This window comes from Ostrinia furnacalis, unplaced genomic scaffold (genome assembly GCF_004193835.3).
Source record: "Ostrinia furnacalis isolate ACB-3 unplaced genomic scaffold, ASM419383v2 OfSCF4658, whole genome shotgun sequence".
Lineage (NCBI taxonomy): Eukaryota > Metazoa > Arthropoda > Insecta > Lepidoptera > Crambidae > Ostrinia > Ostrinia furnacalis.
In genome coordinates, this window is record NW_021134897.1 from 190949 (window position 1) to 209985 (window position 19037).

General features: G+C 45.7%; 1 protein-coding gene across 1 annotated transcript in view; it reads left to right on the forward strand.

Moving 5' to 3' along the window:
* Sbf (SET domain binding factor) overlaps nucleotides 1–19037 on the forward strand; it is a 107325-nt gene that overhangs the window by 68915 nt on the left and 19373 nt on the right. Inside the window, exons 13-28 of the mRNA XM_028314302.1 lie at nucleotides 188–323; nucleotides 800–921; nucleotides 1336–1433; nucleotides 3757–3919; nucleotides 5087–5192; nucleotides 5783–5917; nucleotides 6312–6480; nucleotides 7011–7153; nucleotides 7620–7777; nucleotides 8591–8745; nucleotides 9196–9358; nucleotides 10311–10442; nucleotides 12686–12791; nucleotides 13422–13576; nucleotides 14109–14275; nucleotides 14707–14911. Of these exons, the coding sequence (XP_028170103.1) occupies nucleotides 188–323; nucleotides 800–921; nucleotides 1336–1433; nucleotides 3757–3919; nucleotides 5087–5192; nucleotides 5783–5917; nucleotides 6312–6480; nucleotides 7011–7153; nucleotides 7620–7777; nucleotides 8591–8745; nucleotides 9196–9358; nucleotides 10311–10442; nucleotides 12686–12791; nucleotides 13422–13576; nucleotides 14109–14275; nucleotides 14707–14911 (2313 nt within the window). The remainder of the gene's footprint in view (nucleotides 1–187; nucleotides 324–799; nucleotides 922–1335; nucleotides 1434–3756; nucleotides 3920–5086; nucleotides 5193–5782; nucleotides 5918–6311; nucleotides 6481–7010; nucleotides 7154–7619; nucleotides 7778–8590; nucleotides 8746–9195; nucleotides 9359–10310; nucleotides 10443–12685; nucleotides 12792–13421; nucleotides 13577–14108; nucleotides 14276–14706; nucleotides 14912–19037) is intronic.

Genomic DNA, 19037 nt, shown 5'->3' on the forward strand with positions numbered 1-19037 from the left:
GTCCTACACTAAGGTTGCCAAGTCGCGGAGACAAATCAGTTTATTTAGAGGGATTCCCCGCGCGTAGACACTTAAGGACGAAACATGAGGTATACATGAAGCATACAATTTTCAGAGAAGGGTCCATGCTACTGTCACTTCAGTAATCCTAATGATGTATGGTTAATTTTCACAATAATTGTTACAGACTGATGAACTGTGCGCTGCAGTCGGCCACTGCACTGGACGAGCACTCCATAGCGGCGGCCATGTTGCCTCTAGCCACTGCCTACTGCAGAAAACTGTGCACCGGGGTCATACAGTACGCATACATGTGCATACAGGTCAGTGGTAAAGGATCTATGCCTTTTGTTTGACCATGGTTAACTGGGATTGATTAGAAATGTCCGCTGTAAGCCACTGCACTAGAGAAGCATTCCATAGCGGACTACGTAATGACGAAACTGTGCACTGGGTAATACATTACGCATACATGTGCATAGTATGTGTCTTTAGACCACCGTCGTCTAGCTAGATTGACTAGAACTGTGCACTGCAGTCGGTCACTATACTGGACGAGCACTCCATAGCGGCGGCCTTGCTGCCTCTAGCCACTGCCTACTGCTGGAAAGTGTGCATACAGTAAGCGAACCTGTGCATATACGTCAGTGGCACAGGATTTATGCCTATTGACTACGGTCATCTGGGATTGAGTGCCATCTGCTGAAAACTATTGCTAAATAACTTACGAATGAGTCAACAAGACTAAAGATGACACCAGTTTTCTGTGTTCAAGTCTTATGAAGTAATTGTCTCACAGGAGCACCCAGTGTGGACCAGTCAGCAGTTCTGGGAGGCGGCGTTCTACCAGGACGTGCAAAGAGACATCAAGGCGCTATACCTGCCCAGTCCCACGCATCACCAGCGGGTCCCCAGTCCCAGGTATGAACCTTATGTAATTGTAATAGATTCTGTTTTGCAACAAACATTTATGTATGTGCTCTCGTTTGTAAAAAGGAAGACCGGGCTTTGTGATATGGCTTATGTACGTACAGTATAGATCGTTTCATCAATGAAGACGCGCCCCACCAATTTTTGATCAAGGGATATGCGGGGTGCGAGGAATTTGATCCGAGCAATCCGTCATTAGTATTGTAGTGTGCGTATACACTGTACACTAATGGATGATTGATTTAGCGTGTAACGATAACACTCAAACATTTACGGAAGAAGGTTGGGCACGTTTTCGTGGATGAAACGATCTATACTGGCTATTGGGTGAAAAGATGATTATGTGCACATATCTATTAAAGTACGTGTAATTAATATGATAATAACGGGAACTATTTATTGTAGGGACGACGACGACTACATTTCTCTACTGAAAGCGCAAGAGCCCAGCGCGTTAGAGATTGCAGCGGAACAAATGAGACTGTGGCCCACACTCCCTCCAGGTAACATTCAAACGTGTATATTAAACTTACACTTGATCGATATCATCCTACTAATATGTGTGGATGTCTGGATGTTTGTTACTCTTTCACGCAAAAACTATTGAACGGATTTTGATGAAACTTTACAGTATTATTGTTCATAACCCAGAAAAATATAGGCTATAATTTATGACGATCTGTGACAAACGAAATTTCACGCGGGGGAAGCTGCGGGCAAAAGCTATATTAAATATATGTTACGGTTAATGTGATAAATTGAAAATTATTAATGATAACCGGTTATTATGAATAATTACCGACAGTCGCGGTGAAAGTGATAAATTAATCACATTTAACAGTGATTATTTAATAATTCAACCTTAGTACTAACAAATTTCATAAAAGAGAACAACATCTTGTGTACAGCCAAACTTTAGAACGTTTTGATATCATATATTATTATAATTTGGCATAATGAGTTTGGAATGTTTCTTGCATAATATTACATTTCCATAATGCCTTTAACATAATGTTTTGATTTATAGTGAAAAATAGATTAAGGTGCGGCGGGGGTGGCCCTTGGGCCACCCCTTAGCCGCCTATTTAGTTTTATACACACATAAATGACCTCATATTAATCACATTCACCAAATCATGCGGTAATTATTCATAATAACCGGCGATTATTCATAATTTTCACATTTATCACTTTGACCGTAACATATACACCATTTATTGAGGAAGTATACCTGTTTCTTTAAGTTGACATCTAAAGAAACTTCTCCCTTTTCCAGAAGTTACTAACAAATAATAATAATAATATAATAATAATTTTTATTTCAATATAAACCTTTTACAAAATCTTTGACAATGGAATCACCCTTTAGGCATAAGGTGTACGCCTGTGTTAGGTGATACCGCTCTTCCCTAGCCTCGTAGNCAGTGGTGTTCCTGACCAATTTAGGGTTGCCGTATTCTAATTCTAAAATTGCCGGATTTTTAAGGAAGAAAATTGCCGTATTGTATAAAATGTTTATTTGGAAGGTTTACATTTAAAAAAATACAAGTGATGTATTATGTAGTATGCGTATACTACTTTAAAACTTACTTATTTTATTCTTCACTTTTTAAGGTTTTGAATAATTTAGTCCAAGAACCTACCCGAATAAAAGTGAAGAATCTACCAAAATGAGGAAATAACGATTTTAGACATTAAAATCTCGGAGATAAGGTTGCATTTTTGGCGTTTCTTTTGGTGGCGCTTCTACTTCATCTATGGTTTACAAGTTTTTGCGTTCCATTATACGAAATATTTATTTTTTGTTTACAAACTCATGAAAAACTCATAAAACTCTACTTTACTCAATTGCCGTATATTTTGATACGGTAATCAAAGTGCTGCCGTATACCGTATTTATGGTGCCTAAGATGCCTGAATGCCGTATATTACGGCAATTGCCGTATCAAGAACAACACTGAAGGCGCATGAGCGGTAATTGAAAGTTAGTTGAAAAAAGTTCTGGGCTGTAGTCGCCATGTTTATTTTGGGTTATCAAAAGGCGCGTGGGCGCTACGAGGCTAGACAAATATAATGTAGGTAGGTATTTTGTATAGAAGTGTGTGTATGTATGTACGTATGTGTATGTTTATTTGTGTGTGGGGGTGTGTGTGTGTGCGTGTGTGTATATGTGTGTGTATGTGCGTTTGAGCGTGAAGGATGTAAGTATGAATTTGAGTGTGTAATGGGTATATGTGTGTTTGTATGATGTGTAATGTGTATGACGATTTATAATGTATTTGCAATGACGAATTCCGTCTCTTCATAACTTAAGTTTTCAAGCCATTTCAAAATTAATTTTTTGCACTGATAGAACTGTTTGTCATATATATGTAGAATTTTATTTACTTTGTTATATAAAATAGCGGATCTGACTGTGTATTGTGTTTTATAGAATTGCGTTTTTGTTATTGGAACCTGAAAAACTAGATACTTTCTCCTTTTAGTGATGATGGAGGGATTATAGGATACTTCTTTGTGTTTCTTTAAAATTACATGAAGCAGAAATATGTTCATAATCAACAACAAAATTGTTTAGTGGTTAAAATCCCCAACAGTTCACTAAAAATTGAGCACGCACTGTACGACGGGCGACCGCAGTGAGTGTGCGAGTGCGACAGCAACATAATTACGCGCGAGCGATAAGGATGGGTAGCTTGGGATCATTGGACAAAATTTTACGTGCTCACGGACCAGGCTTTATACATCCTATAATCCCTACGCAAAAAGGATATAAATATCCTCACCATAAAATAATACAAACAAAATAAACGCCTTTGTCCTCAGAAAAACAAAAAGAACTTATAGCAAGCGAAGAGTCCACCTTATACAGCCAAGCGATACACTACGCCAACCGGATGGTGTATCTACTTCTGCCGTTAGAGGGCGCCGGCCGCCGCGCTGACGTCAGAGGGGACGATGACAGAGCAAGCAATAGTATTACTAACAGGTGAGATTAATTTCGTTGCGGGTCCAATGACAGTTTAACTTTCCCCCGGGACAAACTTGACCTTCATTGGTTGGGTTTTTGTGGCGGTCAAGCTGTAGATCCTGGCTACACAGGAGTTGCAGTGGTGGGAACGAGAGGTGGGAATAACAGGTGAGAGAGACATACACTTAGCAAGTTGGTGAAGCAAGCGATACACTATGCCAACCGGATGGTGTATCTTCTGCTGCCGTTAGAAGGCGCCGGCCGCCGCGCTGACGTCAGATGCGACGATGACAGAGCAAGCAATAGTATTACTAACAGGTGAGAGAGAGACACACTCTTAGCAAGTTGGTGAAGCAAGCGATACACTATGCCAACCGGATGGTGTATCTTCTGCTGCCGTTAGAAGGCGCCGGCCGCCGCGCTGACGTCAGAGGAGACGATGACAGAGCAAGCAATAGTATTACTAACAGGTGAGAGAGAGACACACTCTTAGCAAGTTGGTGAAGCAAGCGATACACTACGCCAATCGGATGGTGTATCTACTGCTGTCGCTAGAAAGCGCCGGTCGCCGCGCTGACGTGAGCAAGCAATAGTATTACGTATAGGTGAGCGTCATATTTTTGCAATCCGAATACCTATACTAGGGTAGTGGATAATCCGCAACCTATTTAGGGCCACTACCACTCTTTTCCATACAAAAAAGACAAGGAAGATTGAACGATAATCTCATAAGAACTCTTAGCATTCACTAATGAGAAAGATTTCATTGTTTTTTGGAGAGCAGGCAGAGGGCACGTCGCTTGCAGGTACTGTGTCTAAGTGCTCAGGGTCCATGCGAAACAGGAGGGGCCTGAGTGGACACCTTAGTCTGTTGACATATTTTTATGAGCTGTCAAAACGCGACTTCAAAGAGTTTGTATGGCAATGGCTATGACGTCATCAGGATAAAGTTGTGTCTTGGGTATTGGTATCAAGTGCCAACTACCCACCTTGTAGTTTAGTTGTGGTTGGAATGCAGTTACATGACTGTTTATTTGCTGTTCAACTGTAGTTATATGACTGCTCACCTGCTTTCCAATGGGAAGTATGGGATACGCAGTAGGCTCTCGTCAATATGCAAGCATCAGTTGGTAATTTATTTATACAAGTTTTAATTGACTTGTTTATCAAATTAATAATTGACAGTGTGGCGGAGTCAGACAGTGCGGACGCCGAATCGGGCTTCGAAGAGGCGGATCCGGGCGAGGCGGGGAACAACGTCATCAGGATGGTCTCCCGGTTTGTGGACAAAGTGAGTATCGTAATGTTAATTTGTTAAATATATGGCAAAGACCCGAAGAATTTCATAAAACCGTGAAAGTAAGATATTTTTAGATACAGGTCTAGCGAATAAGTGAGTCAGTGTTTTTGTGACGTCAAATGTCGGCAAGATTTTTCGTTCTTAAGACTTGTATGCTTTGTCAAGTAATACGTCTGTGGGGGTGTCATGTTACTTGGTACGTGCAATCCTTAACGTCTCTCCTGTGCCGATCTCATACTTAAGGCACTGAATTGGCATAAATCAGACCTGTAATTTTATAAGCAAACCAATAATATAATTAGTGAAAGGTAAATCAAATCTTTTTTCACTTTCAATCACAGACTTGTAATCTTTTTCTATACTTACGGAAAATTCGCCGTCTTGATAAAACCCTTGGAACGTTTTTTTGTGTTTGAGAGAAATATATCTGGCAATTAAAAAAAATGACTTTAGATCTGTTCAAGTAAAGCCTATCTCTGTAGGAGCTTTGACCGCTTGTCAAATCGACGAAGAATAAAAAAAATATATTTGTCCTCGAGCCCTCGACATTATTTAACGCTATTATTTATTATTTATCGTAGGTGTGTACGGAAGGCGGCGTGACGGCGGAACACGTTCGCTGTTTACATCAGATGGTGCCGGGAGTGGTCCATATGCACCTGGAAACTTTGGATGCTGTCGCGAGAGAAAGTCGGCGGCTACCGCCTGTTCAAAAGGTATGTTCTCGTCTCTTACCATCTCGGTCAAGCATGCTCCTACATTAAGGATTTGCCACACTGGTTACGTTGTGCGGTCTGCGGTCAGGTCAAAGTGATCTGATTTGTCAGCGATCGCGACAAAGCGTGTGGCGTGCGAACTTTGCTCGTGCCCGCGCGGTTAGATCGCATCGATACAGAGTGCACAGAGTGCTAGAATGTTGTTCGTACTTGATCATACATGATACGAAAAACGTTCACTTTGACCAGACTGCAGACCGCAGAACGCATCCAGTGTAGCAAATCCTTATCTTATTCATTATCACTACAGTTTTATGTGTTTGTTTGAGAAGTAGTCTCCGCGTATTATTAGTTAAAATATAAACATATACTTATACGTTGCGTGTTGTTGCAGCCTCGAATAGTAGCCCCGACGCTGGTACCAGGCGAAGCATTAGCGGGCCCGGCGCTGCGAGCCTTCCTGGTACCAGATGGCCGACCCGCGCCGCTGCTACCGGCAGAAGGCGCACTGTTCCTCACCAACTATCGCCTAGTGTTCAAGGGCACACCTACTGACCCCTTCGGTAAGTGATACTCAGCTTTATTAACACACCAGTAGGGTCTGGATTTAAAGCACGGCGCTGCGAGCCTTTCTAGTGCCTGCTGCCGTCAGAAGCTCACCAACTATTGCCTTGCGTTCAAGGGCACGCTTACCGACCCCTTCGGTGAGTGATAATCGATCTTATTGACATACGAGTAGGGTCTGGATTCGTTGCAAACCTTCTTGGTGTCCAATGGTCGGCCCGCACCGCTGCTACCGGCAGAGGGCGCACTGTTCCTCACCAACTACCGCCATATGTTCAAGGGCATGCTCACTGACCCCTTCGGTGAGCGATACTCAACCTTATCGTCATAGGGTAAAAAAGAGCGTTTGTTGAAAGCCTAATATGTCTTACAGTAGACTGCAATAGAGTGATGATGATGATGTATTTAGGATAACGTCCTAAATACATGATGATGTGATGATTATGGAATACCAATGGAAATTAAATTAATGAAATGAGCCTATAGTCTTCTGTATATTTCAATCCGCTTATCGTTCTATTTGTTCCAGCCTGCGAACAGACGGTGGTCAGATCGTTCCCTCTGTGTTCGTTGACGAGGGAAAAAGCAGTCCGAACGCACTACCTGCCGCATTTAGAACAAGCTTTACACGAAGGCTTACAACTGCGGTCCGCTACCTTCCAGCTGATCAAGGTAAACCCTTATCTGAAGTACAAATTTTGGTGTTAGGCCTGCTCTCCAGAGAAGCGTCGCTTTATAAACGCGTTTTCATCATCTTATGCCAGCTATAACTATAATACATATTTGTCGATGCAGCAAGCCTGAAAGAACTGGGTTTGATCTTGCTGCTCGCATAAAAAGACGTATATTGTAATTCTTTACATATTATAACCTGCATAGATTCAGTTGGGTCACTACCTAACGCCGTTTATGCAGTTTCGGGTCTGCTTTGTTTTGCTCTGCTCGTTGATGTTCAGCTAGCGTCGTCCATGCTGGCATCTTTATTTACATGAAAGGAATAACCCCGCTGGTATTCTCTTTGTCGTTCTGAATCAAATCATCCTTAATAATTCACATCGAACGAAGAAAGAACCATTTGATTGGCTGAATATTGTCGTACCAAAGTCACAAATGTTCTATAGTAGCCTATGTTACCCAGGTGGCCTTAGACGAGGAGGTGAGCAGCGAGCAAGCCGAAGCGTTCCGTAAACAACTCGCCAGGTTACGGCACCCGCAACACCCGTTAATGCACTTCGCGATGGCTCCGCGCCCCGTGCCTCCGCCCGCTGCCCATCAACCCAAACATCACACGCTCAAGTTAGTATCGGGACTATTCCCACCTCTCGTTCCCACCACTGCAACTCCTGTGTAGCCAGGATCTACAGCTTGACCGCCACAAAAACCCAACCAATGAAGGTCAAGTTTGTCCCGGGGGAAAGTTAAACTGTCATTGGACCCGCAACGAAATTAATCAGAAGAACATAGGAGGAGTTCGAAATTAAGGTTCGACTTCCCTCCATTGCAAAGCGGATGACAGGTGACAAACAAAGGTTTAAAACCTTTAAGAAAAGATTATGCACCAATATACACATTGACATGCTCAAGTTAGTATACATCATCATCGTCATCATTTTCAGCCATAGGACGTCCACTGCTGAACATAGGCCTCCCCCAATGATATCCCCAATGAGCGGTTGGTGGCGGCCTGTATCCAGCGCCTTCCCGCTACCCTTATGAGTAATAGTATACTGTACATTCTTTGTCAACGAAAAATATCTCACAAGAAATGCTGTCGTCAAATTCCCCCACTATTTCTTTATTTTGATTAAATTAATATCTTACAAATTAATACTCATTTCAATCAATCAATTTATTGTATATTTCAATATTCATTTGGCTAACCCCTAGGCCACACAAATCGCAACAACATTCGGGCGACAGCGGAGCGATGTCCTTGTGAGAGTTCTAGCTATACCAAAAAATCATCGATGTATACGCGAATACTTGACTACACTTATTGCGATAGCGCGAATCCTCGGGTTATCGCGACATATGTGGCCTAGGGGTTAGCATGATTTTTTAAATTTAAAAACGTATTATTTATTTATTAGAGTTATGTTTTCTGTGCAGAGGTTTTGCGAAAAAGACTTTACTGAAGACAGCGCGGAAAGCGGGGCTCAAGCCGAAGCCGTCCAAACGCCAGAAGTACGTGCTGCCGTCAGCTGACGCGCGGTCGCTGACCTCGCCGCCTCTGATGTCCTCACTTTCAGCGGATACATTGTCGCGTAAGTGTTTATTTGAAATTTAATTTTTATAACAAAAAAAAAGGTTTATTAGACAAACAGACGTAATCCAACAATAGTATAAGAAATGGTTCTCTAGATTTAATGAAAATTGCTGTAAGTCTACCAATAAATATGTATGCTTCCTTACCGAGAATATTTGGCCATTTGGCGAAAACTATATCATCATTGCATTCGGTTGATTTGGTTATCTCTAAATAAAATAAAAATAATTTATTAAAAAAGAAAAAGTTTTCTTGTACTGTATCTATATATTTTTTTCAAATACTCTGATACTCAGTGGTTTGTTCATCTACTACACTGTCTACATTTTTCGGTGTAGGTTGTTGTAAAGGTTTGTTTTTATAAAATGAAAAATGTAGGCTACGATTTAAATCGTGTGCCAAAATGAGCTGAAATCCGCCAAGCTAAAAGAGACTTTATCGCCTGCAGTGGAAGAGCTAGAATTGGCCAGTGAGTCGGGCGAGCCGGCGGCGGGACGGACGCTAGAGAGATTGCGGGACAGAGCGTACGCGCGGGATTGGGCGCGGCTGGGACTGGCTTCGTCGCCCTTCCGGCTGTCCCACGCGAACGCTGTTTACACGTTATGTAGAAGGTAAGCACGTAGTTTATTTTGATACGGTGGACGAGCTAGAATTAGTCGCGGGACGGACGCTAGAGAGATTGCGGGACAGATCGTACGCGCGGGATTGGGCGCGGCTGGAATGGCCTCGTCGCCCTTTCGGCTGTCCCACGCGAACGCTGTTTACACTTTATGTAGAAGGTAAGCACGTAGTTTATTTTGATACGGTGGACGAGCTAGAATTAGTCGCGGGACGGACGCTAGAGAGATTGCGGGACAGTGTATACGCGCGCGACTGGGCGCGGCTGGGCGCGGCTGGGACTGGCCTCGTCGCCCTTCCGGCTGTCCCACGCGAACGCTGTTTACACGTTATGTAGAAGGTAAACGTTTTAAATATGTTTGATTCTATCACTCCTACATAATATCTTGTGGGGTGTTATAACTAAATACACGACCTGTACGTCAGATTTTACGTGAATGTCTATTGAATATCGTAAAAGAACAGTTCGCGTGGACATGGGTGACATATGTACCAATCACAGAGCACTATTCAACGCTGTGTGTTTGATTTGCTGCTTCACAGTCATAAGCAAGCATCATTTGTGAATACGGAAGTAAAAGTTTTAGAAGAGTAGACTACTGGAGTATATTGATATCATTCATATTGTTGCACTTTCTTTCTTGAATACTACCGTTTTTTTAGGAATTAGTGACTTGGACACAGGTGCCAACTGATGAGCGCCGAAGTGGCATAGATCACATTTGCAGTTAGCGTAGAACTACTTTAATGAGGTCTTGCTAGTTATCAGTAGCGAACTAGTGACAGCAAATAGAATAGTCCTCATTGAGTTGGTCATAATAATAAAACTTCTTTTATCTTTGTGACAGCTATGCAGCTGTTCTTGTTTCTACTTTAATGCACTTGAGTTGTTTAAAAATTTAATACTGTATTGTAGCTATAACAATTCTGTATTGTCTATGGCAGCTATCCAGCTGTGATACCAGCGCCAGAGAGCATCGGCGACGAGTCTCTGCGGCGCATCTCTCGCTGCTACCGGCAGGGCAGGCTGCCTGTCTTGACGTGGCGGCACCCCACCACACACGCCATTCTGTCCAGGTAATAAGGTTCATTTTAGCTTGAGGTTTCATTAAGTTAGTGGACTATTATCGCAGATCAGCAGTAGCTGAGAATAAACGCGTGCATTTATATGCAGGCAATGCAGAGTGAAAAAGTGCTGACGGCTTGATTTTAATTATGAGTCATAAAGAGAAAGGGATAGAACAACCTTAGTAGCGAAGCCAGTGCCGTATTATCCATAAGGCACTTTAGGCCAGTGCCTAGGGGCCCACTATGGCCAGGGGCCCACTATGACCAGGGGCCCAGCACTCCCGATTAAAAAATTAAAAAAAAATATGTTAAAGATTATTTTTATGCAACAAAACTCAAACTACCTCAAAAATTCGCCTTATTTTGGTTTACACATTCAATCGTCATATTTCGATATTGTGGAACCTGATTCATTCCACTATACTCTAGGCACTTCAACATCACAGAGTGCCTCAGTACCTTTGAGCGCTGCTGGCCGATTACTCACGGGACCGCGAAGTCCTGTATGTTAACAGAGACCGACAGCTCAAACGGCGCGGCGTAGCCCGCGGGATCCCGCAGGGTTCGGTGCTCGGTCCACTCTTGTGGAACCTAGGCTTCAATTGGGGCCGCGGCACGGCTGGCGTCGGCGGGCGGCACATTAGTCGCTCGCAGAATATGATGCCTCGGCCTGAAAGTCGCGCTGGAGAAAATTGAGGCCCTCTTCTTTCCGGGGCCTCGCCAGCGCGCCCCTCCCGACGCGTTGAGGACGTTAGGATTGACGTCAAAGGCCATATGAAATATCTGGGCCTCACGCTTGACGGGAGGTGGCATTTTAGCCCGCACTTCAACGGGCTAGCGCCATGCTTTCTCAAGGCAGCCGGCGCACTGAGTTGGTTTCTCCCGAATTTGGGAGGGTCACAAACGAGGTGTCGTCGACTTTATGCCGGCGTTCTGAGGGGCATGGCGCTGTATGGCGAGAGAGCACTCAATAAGAGAGAGAATGCTGCCCTTCTGCGCAGACCCCAGCGGGGCATAGCGCAGAGGGTCGCAAGGACCTAACCGCACGGTAGGGCACGCTGCGGCGTGCGTTCTCGCTGGTACTCCTCCTTGGGAGCTAGAAACTGGGGTCTTGTCTGTCATCTATCACTGGATGGCAGACCAGAAGGCGCGTGGAAGGCGCCCGGCCCCGGAGCGGTGCGGCGCCGTTATGAAGACATGACTCGCGCGCATTTTGGCCACCGCACTCTGGACGCCATTGGTCCTGTTCTGGACAAATAGTTGGAACGATCGCACGGGTTCCTCACGTTCCGTCTGGCGCAGGTGCTGACCGGGCATGGCTGCTTCGGTACGTACCTGCATAGAACCGGGTAAGAGGAATCCCCGTGTGCCACAAATGCGCGGCGCGGCGGATGACACGGTGCAGCACACCCTCGCGGGCTGCACAGGCTGCCCGGCTGGGAGGAGCAGCGCCGTGTCCTCACTGCGGTCGTGGGCCGGGATCTTTCGTTTCCGAGCCTGGTCAACGCCATGCTGGGAAACGAAGGATGCTGGAAGGCGGTAGCCTCCTTTTGCGAAGAGGTCCTTCAGAAGGATCCTCTCGCCTCATCGCTCCGCAGGCGGAGAAGGGGGCGGGAGAAGGCGGTTGTACGACCGTTCTACTCTGCCCCCAGGTGGCGGCCAGCAGGCCGGGGGTACGGGGGTACCCTTGACACCTTCGTCTGACGGGAACGGCTTGGCGTTTCGGACATTCCCGTCGGACCCCCGGATACTCACGACACCCCCACTCGGGCTACGACGGAACGCCGCGGAGGTTTTAGTGGGTATATCCCGTCCTTTTCACTTTTTAGGGCGCCGGGAGTCCCACACACCACCCTGTCCCCCGGCAGTGGTGAAAGTGCGCAAAGCATTACCTCCGCGACAAAAAAGGGGGGGCCCGAAACGAGCTGTGCCTAGGGGCCCCGAGATGGTTAATCCGGCCCTGAGCGAAGCCTTTTGATAAAATATAACCATCACATTTACCCTATTCACAAGCAAATGAAGTATTTGTATTAGTTCGATGGCTCTTGATATTTCTTTCCGACAAGCATTTCCAGCATTATCAAATGATTTTCTTCTTATTCGTTTTGCTCTTGGCAGAGCAGTCGTAAGAAATGATGGCCGTATTAGAAAAATATCAACCTAATACCCTTAACATTAAGGCCTTAGTTTTACTTACTCACTTCTTATCCTATTGGACTATTTTGATTCGTACTATACCTTTTTGTGTTCAGATCAGCAGCGTCCCATCACAAAGGCGTCATGGGCATGCTGAAAGGGACGCATCAAACCCCCGGCCCCACGCAAAGTGGCACCGAAACCACATCTAGTTTAGAACAGGTAACAAACATTGTTTCAGTTCATATTTTTGCAATAAAGATTGTCGACGAATATCCCTCGTATCGCCATCGTGGGCTAGTTAGTTTCCTAAAAAAAACTTTTTATTTATCAATCAAACAAGTATTTACGAAACTTTGAAGTTGCGCGTGACGTCACAAAGCGCTACACTTTAAACTACGCCTTGACATCAAGTGCCTCTTCTTTTGAACTTTGGCGCGCTTTATCTCTTTCAATTTTCTTTATTTCAATAAAGGGAAAAATACGTGTCGACTATTTTTTGATTAATTGACGGACTCATTACAACTCTTGCTTTTTTACCCAGGAAACATCCCTATTTTTTCAAATCCAAATATTTTATTCAATTTTTTCAAATCCAAATATTATTTTTATTTTAAATCCAAATACTTTCCAGGGCACTTACACACGTCCTAAATATAGCTTGCCCTAACACCACTTTAGACATCATATGGGCTGGTGCTGAGAAGAAGTGGTGGAAGAAACTCAGTCACCTTTGTCAGTTATTAATGTATTGAAAAAATACATCCATGACTATGCTCTTACTCCGAGTATGGATGGTCATATTGCTCATGTTTTTCTACTCAAGACTAACTATTTTTACGTTTCCAACAGGAACGGTACTTAGCAACGTTAGTGGCTCTAACCCCAGCCTCCAGAGGTGATCTGGAGGACTCGTCACTCAGTCTGGACTCTCTACTGCTCTGCTGCGACGACACCCAGCCACCTACGCATACTCCGCTGCTTACCAAGGCAGCTGGGACGTTGAGGTAAGCACAGGACCGCTGGTGTATGCATGCATTGGAACGATTTCTAGTCACGTTTTGGATCTAACTCTAGCATCTAAAGTCTCGTTCCCGTGGCAATGCAGTCAAATCTAGGCACTTTTTTCGGGATCCTACATTACTGGATCTATGTTCGTCTTTTTAATAGCAGTAAAAAAGCTTTTAAAACTTATTTCTTATTCAGTGGTCTGCTTCTTTCTAATTAACAACTTTTCTGGAGAGTCATAACAATTAAACTTCTATTGTGTCTGGGTTACTGTCCTGGAAAGTGTTAACTAGTTAATAATTAGCAGTCAGCGCCTGAGGCATGGGAACGGCACGGGAAGGTATTTTTGAGACGTCAAACATCAGCGAGATTACAAATTTCTTTCAGATTTTGATGCTATGTCACTTCACATGTCTATCCTTCCCGTGGCTCTGTCACGTCATAATGTCAATGTCACCCCTCCGTGCCGCTCCCATATCTCAGGCACTGACTCAGTTACGCAGTAGACTTATAGCAACGTTTCGTGCGCAGTGTGCTTCGCAACAGCGGGGGAAAAGGGGGCGTGGCCACGGGCGCGGGCGCGGCCACCACGGGCCGGCACTTCGGGCGCTGGGGCTCCCTCAAGGACCGCCGCCAGCCGTCCCATCTGGACCTGTACGCGCCGAGACAGCGGCTGTCCACTGCCGACGTCGACTCTGGTATGGACTGTTCATTAGGATGCGGTTTTTTTGTTAACTTCTGTCTGGACACTGCCAGACCATTGATCCTCATTCGGTCACAACATGTTGAAAATCTTTATCAGTTTTGAACCTTTTGATAAGTTATTAAAATACAAATTATGGTAGCAATAATATGGAAAAAGCCATGTGAAGAGTCAATTCTTTCTGAGACTGATCCAACCGGGAAAACGATGAAAATGCCAAATGCGTTCTTGATAGGCTGTCTTGAACTTGAACTGACTTTGTAATTCATATGCCGCGAAAGCTTTAGTCTACAAACTAATTACTCGTAACTTTTGTTGGAGCCAAATACAATCACTATTTACATGTAAATTTTATTTGTTTCTGACTATTTGTACACTTTAAAATGTTCAAAACAATAACCAATCTGATTTATCTTTTATGTTCAGTCTCCGGCGACACGGGCGTAGCGCGGCGCGCATCCTTATACGTGGTAACAGAAAAGGGCGTGGCGTGCGCATTAGCGGGCACGGAGTTAGTACCAGCGGAGTATCCCGAGGCGCGCCACGCCAAGCACGCCTTCAAGAAGCTCATGCGCGCCGCCGTGCCTTCCGCGCCGCCTGCACAACTGCCCGACCATAAGGGGTTCCTGAGGTCAGTGATATTACGTCATCAATTCATTTAGTTTCTACTTCAAGAAGAGGATTTGGCTTACACCACAAGGGCTTCCTCAGGTTAGGCTCGTGTCTCCCGCGAGACACCATTAGCACGTCTTCAAGTTTAATCCAATTATCAGGTCATTTAGACTTCAATGCACGAGTTTGACCCTCTAAATCAGAAGATCTGACCTAAATAAGAGGCCTCCACCTAGCAAATGGAGGATTTTGCCTTTGTAGTGACCAGGGTTTCCTCAGGTCAACCTCTGGTGCACTACAGAGCACCACTAAGGACGTCAGTCTTGTTACGTCATCACTATCAGGTCTTTTAGTCTCCACGAGCAAATACTCTGGTCAGGCTCATGTCTCCCGTGAGATAGCACCAATAGCACGCCTTTAAGAAGCTCAAGCGCCGCCTATGCAACTGTCTGATCATAAGGGCTTCCTCAGGTCAGTCTCGTAAGCATTAGACAGCGCCAATAAACGGGAAGAACAACGTCGCACGTTAACAAATGTCTCGCAAGCGCCACTAAGTTGCCAGGAGAGCAGTGCCGCGCAACGCGTGAGAGAAGGTGACATGCTCCTGTGGACGACTCGACGGCTCTTGGAATTAGAACCACACTTCACCTCGTCTCGCCAAGTTTGCGCTGTCTCTTTAGACAAGCGTGTTAGTCCCCGCGGAGTACCCGGAGGCGCGCCACGCCAAGCACGCCTTCAAGAAGCTCATGCGCGCCGCCGTGCCCTCCGCGCCGCCTGCACAACTGCCCGACCATAAGGGCTTCCTCAGGTGAGTCGAGTTACCATAATGTCGTCATTTAGTTTCCACAGGAGCGTCACTCACTCTTGACTTACCAGAGGCAAAAGGAGGATTTGGCATACACCACAAGGGCTTAGGTTAGGCTCGTATCTCGCGGGACAGAGCAGGTCAGGCTCGTATCTCTCACGAGACACACCAGGTCACGTTCGTATCTTCCGCAAGACAGCACCACTAGCACGCCTTCAAGATCATAAGGGCTTCCTGAGGTCAGTGTCATAAAGTTTTCGATGTCAGGTCATTTAATTTTACGCCCGTATTCACAAACGATGCTTGCTTAAGTCAAGCAGCAAATGGAACGCACAGCGTTGAATAGAGCTCTTTCACTGGCTCGTGTGTCACCCTGTGCGTCCAACGCGCACTGTGAGACTCATTGTAATGTTTGTGAATACGGGTGTAAGTCTCCACTGCAGGAGTACGACTGCCTAAATTGGAGGGTCTGGCCTAAATAAGAGGCCTTTACCAAGCAAATGAAGGATTTGGCTTCCTCAGATCAATCTCTGGCGCACTACAGAGCACCACCAAGGACGTCGGTCTCGTTACGTCATCACTGTCAGGTCATTTCGTCTTCACAAGCAAATACTCTATGGTCAGGCTCGTGTCTCCCGCGAGACAGCACCACTAGCACGCCTTCAAGAAGCTCATGCGCGCCGCCGTGCCCTTCGCACCGCCTGCACAACTGCCTGACCATAAGGGCTTCCTCAGGTCAGTGACACGTTATCAGGTCTTTGTATATTATTATACCACAAGGGCTTCCTCAGTTCAGGATCGTGTCTCCCGCAAGACAGCACCACTAAAAAAGATGGGATACGTCAGTCAAAGGACGTCACTTATATAAATTCTTCCCGAATGTACGCGAACGTCTAACTAGGCGATGGTTAGAAATCGACCATTGCTCGTCGCAGTTCCTCACGGGACATGGCAACTTTAAACATAAACTTCACGAATTCAAACTAGTTCCGTCTCCTTTTTGCGAGTGTTCCACTGATGATGTCTGTCATGAGCAGTCTGCCCATCATATCTTGTGGGAGTGTGATCTTTGGAAACATGAACGTGATATAATGCTTAATTCAATACAACATACATCTGTTTCCGCAATTTATTACACCGATCTTGTCGCGACAAGGAAAAATTTCCGTGCTTTTAAGCGATTTTGTGAAAAATATTATTGGCAGGTAGTTGCTAATTGCTCATAAGATAGGCCCCCTTAATTTAATTTATTGTCCGTGGTGCATAATCTTTTTCTTAAAGGTTTTAAACCTTTGTTTGTCACCTGTCATCCGCTTTGCAATGGAGGGAAGTCGAACCTTAATTTCGAACTCCTCCTATGTTCTTCTGATTAATTTCGTTGCGGGTCCAATGACAGTTTAACTTTCCCCCGGGACAAACTTGACCTTCATTGGTTGGGTTTTTGTGGCGGTCAAGCTGTAGATCCTGGCTACACAGGAGTTGCAGTGGTGGGAACGAGAGGTGGGAATAGTCCCGTAAGACAGCACCACTAGCACGCCTTCAAGAAGCTCATGCGCGCCGCCGTGCCTTCCGCACCGCCTGCGCAACTGCCCGATCATAAGGGGTTCCTCAGGTGAGTCGAGTTATCATAATGACGTCATTTAGTCTCCACAGGAGCGTCACTCACTCTTGACTTACCAGAGGCACAAGGAGGATTTGGCATACACCACAAGGGCTTCCTTCGGTTAGGCTCGTATCTCTCACCGAGACACACCAGGTCACGTTCATATCTTCCGCAAGACAGCACCACTAGCACGCCTTCAAGAAACTCAGGCGCGCTGCCGTCCCTTCTGCGCCGCCTGCACAACTGCCAGACCATAAGGGCTTCCTCAGGTGAGTCGAGTTACCATAATGTCGTCATTTAGTTTCCACAGGAGCGTCACTCACTCTTGACTTACCAGAGGCAAAGGAGGATTTGGCATACACCACAAGGGCTTCCTTCGGTTAGGCTCGTATCTGTCACGAGACACACCAGGTCACGTTCGTATCTTCCGCAAGACAGCACCACTAGCACGCCTTCAAGTAGCTCATGCGCGCCGCCGTGCCCTCCGCACCTCCTGCTCAACTGCCAGACCATAAGGGCTTCCTCAGGTCAGTGACAATACGTCATCGGTAGGTCATTTAGTCTCCACTTCAAGAGCACGGCCCTCTAATTCACTAGAGGCAAATAGGATTTGGCATACACCACAAGGGCTTCCTCAGGCCAGGCTCATATCTATACGTGGTAACGGAGAAGGGCGTGGCGTGCGCTTTAGCGGGCACGGAGTTAGTCCCCGCGGAGTACCCGGAGGCGCGCCACGCCAAGCACGCCTTCAAGAAGCTCATGCGCGCCGCCGTGCCTTCTGCGCCGCCTGCACAACTGCCAAACCATAAGGGCTTCCTCAGGTCAGTGATATTACGTCATCAATTCATTTAGTTTCTACTTCAAGAAAAGGATTTGGCATACACCACAAGAGCTTCCTCAGGTTAGGCTCGTGTCTCCCACGAGACACACCATTAGCACGTCTTCAAGTTTAATCTAATTATCAGGTCATTTAGACTTCAATGCACGAGTTTGACCCTCTAAATCAGAAGATCTGACCTAAATAAGAGGCCTCCACCTAGCAAATGAATGATTTGGCTCTTGTCGTGACAAGGGCATCCTCAGATCAATCTCTGGCGCTCTACACAGCACCACCAAGGACGTTAGTCTCGTTACGTCATCACTATCAGGTCTTTTAGTCTCCACGAGCAAATACTCTATGGGCAGGCTCATGTCTCCCGCGAGACAGCACCACTAGCACGCCTTCAAGAAGCTCATGCGCGCTGCCGTGCCTTCTGCGCCGCCTGCACAACTGCCCGACCATAAGGGGTTCCTCAGGTGTATCCAGTCATCATGATGTCATTTATTTAGTCTCCACTTCAAGAACACCTGGTTTACTAGAAGCAAAAGGAGGATTCGCACAGCTACCAGACCACAAGGGCTTCCTCAGGTCAGTCAAGTCATCATCATTGGGTCTTTACTGTTGGAACACCTCTTTCTCCAATTTACCAGACGCAAAAGGAGGATTTAGCATACACCACAAGGGCTTAGGTTAGGCTCGTATCTCGCGGGACAGAGCAGGTCAGGCTCGTATAATCCGCGAGACAGCACCACTAGCACGCCTTAAAGAAGCTCATACGCGCCGCCGTGCCTTCTGCACCGCCTGCACAACTACCCGACCATAAGGGCTTCCTCAGGTTAGTGACAATACGTCATCGGTAGGTCATTTAGTCTCCACTTCAAGAGCATGGCCCTCTAAATCACTAGAGGCAAATAGGA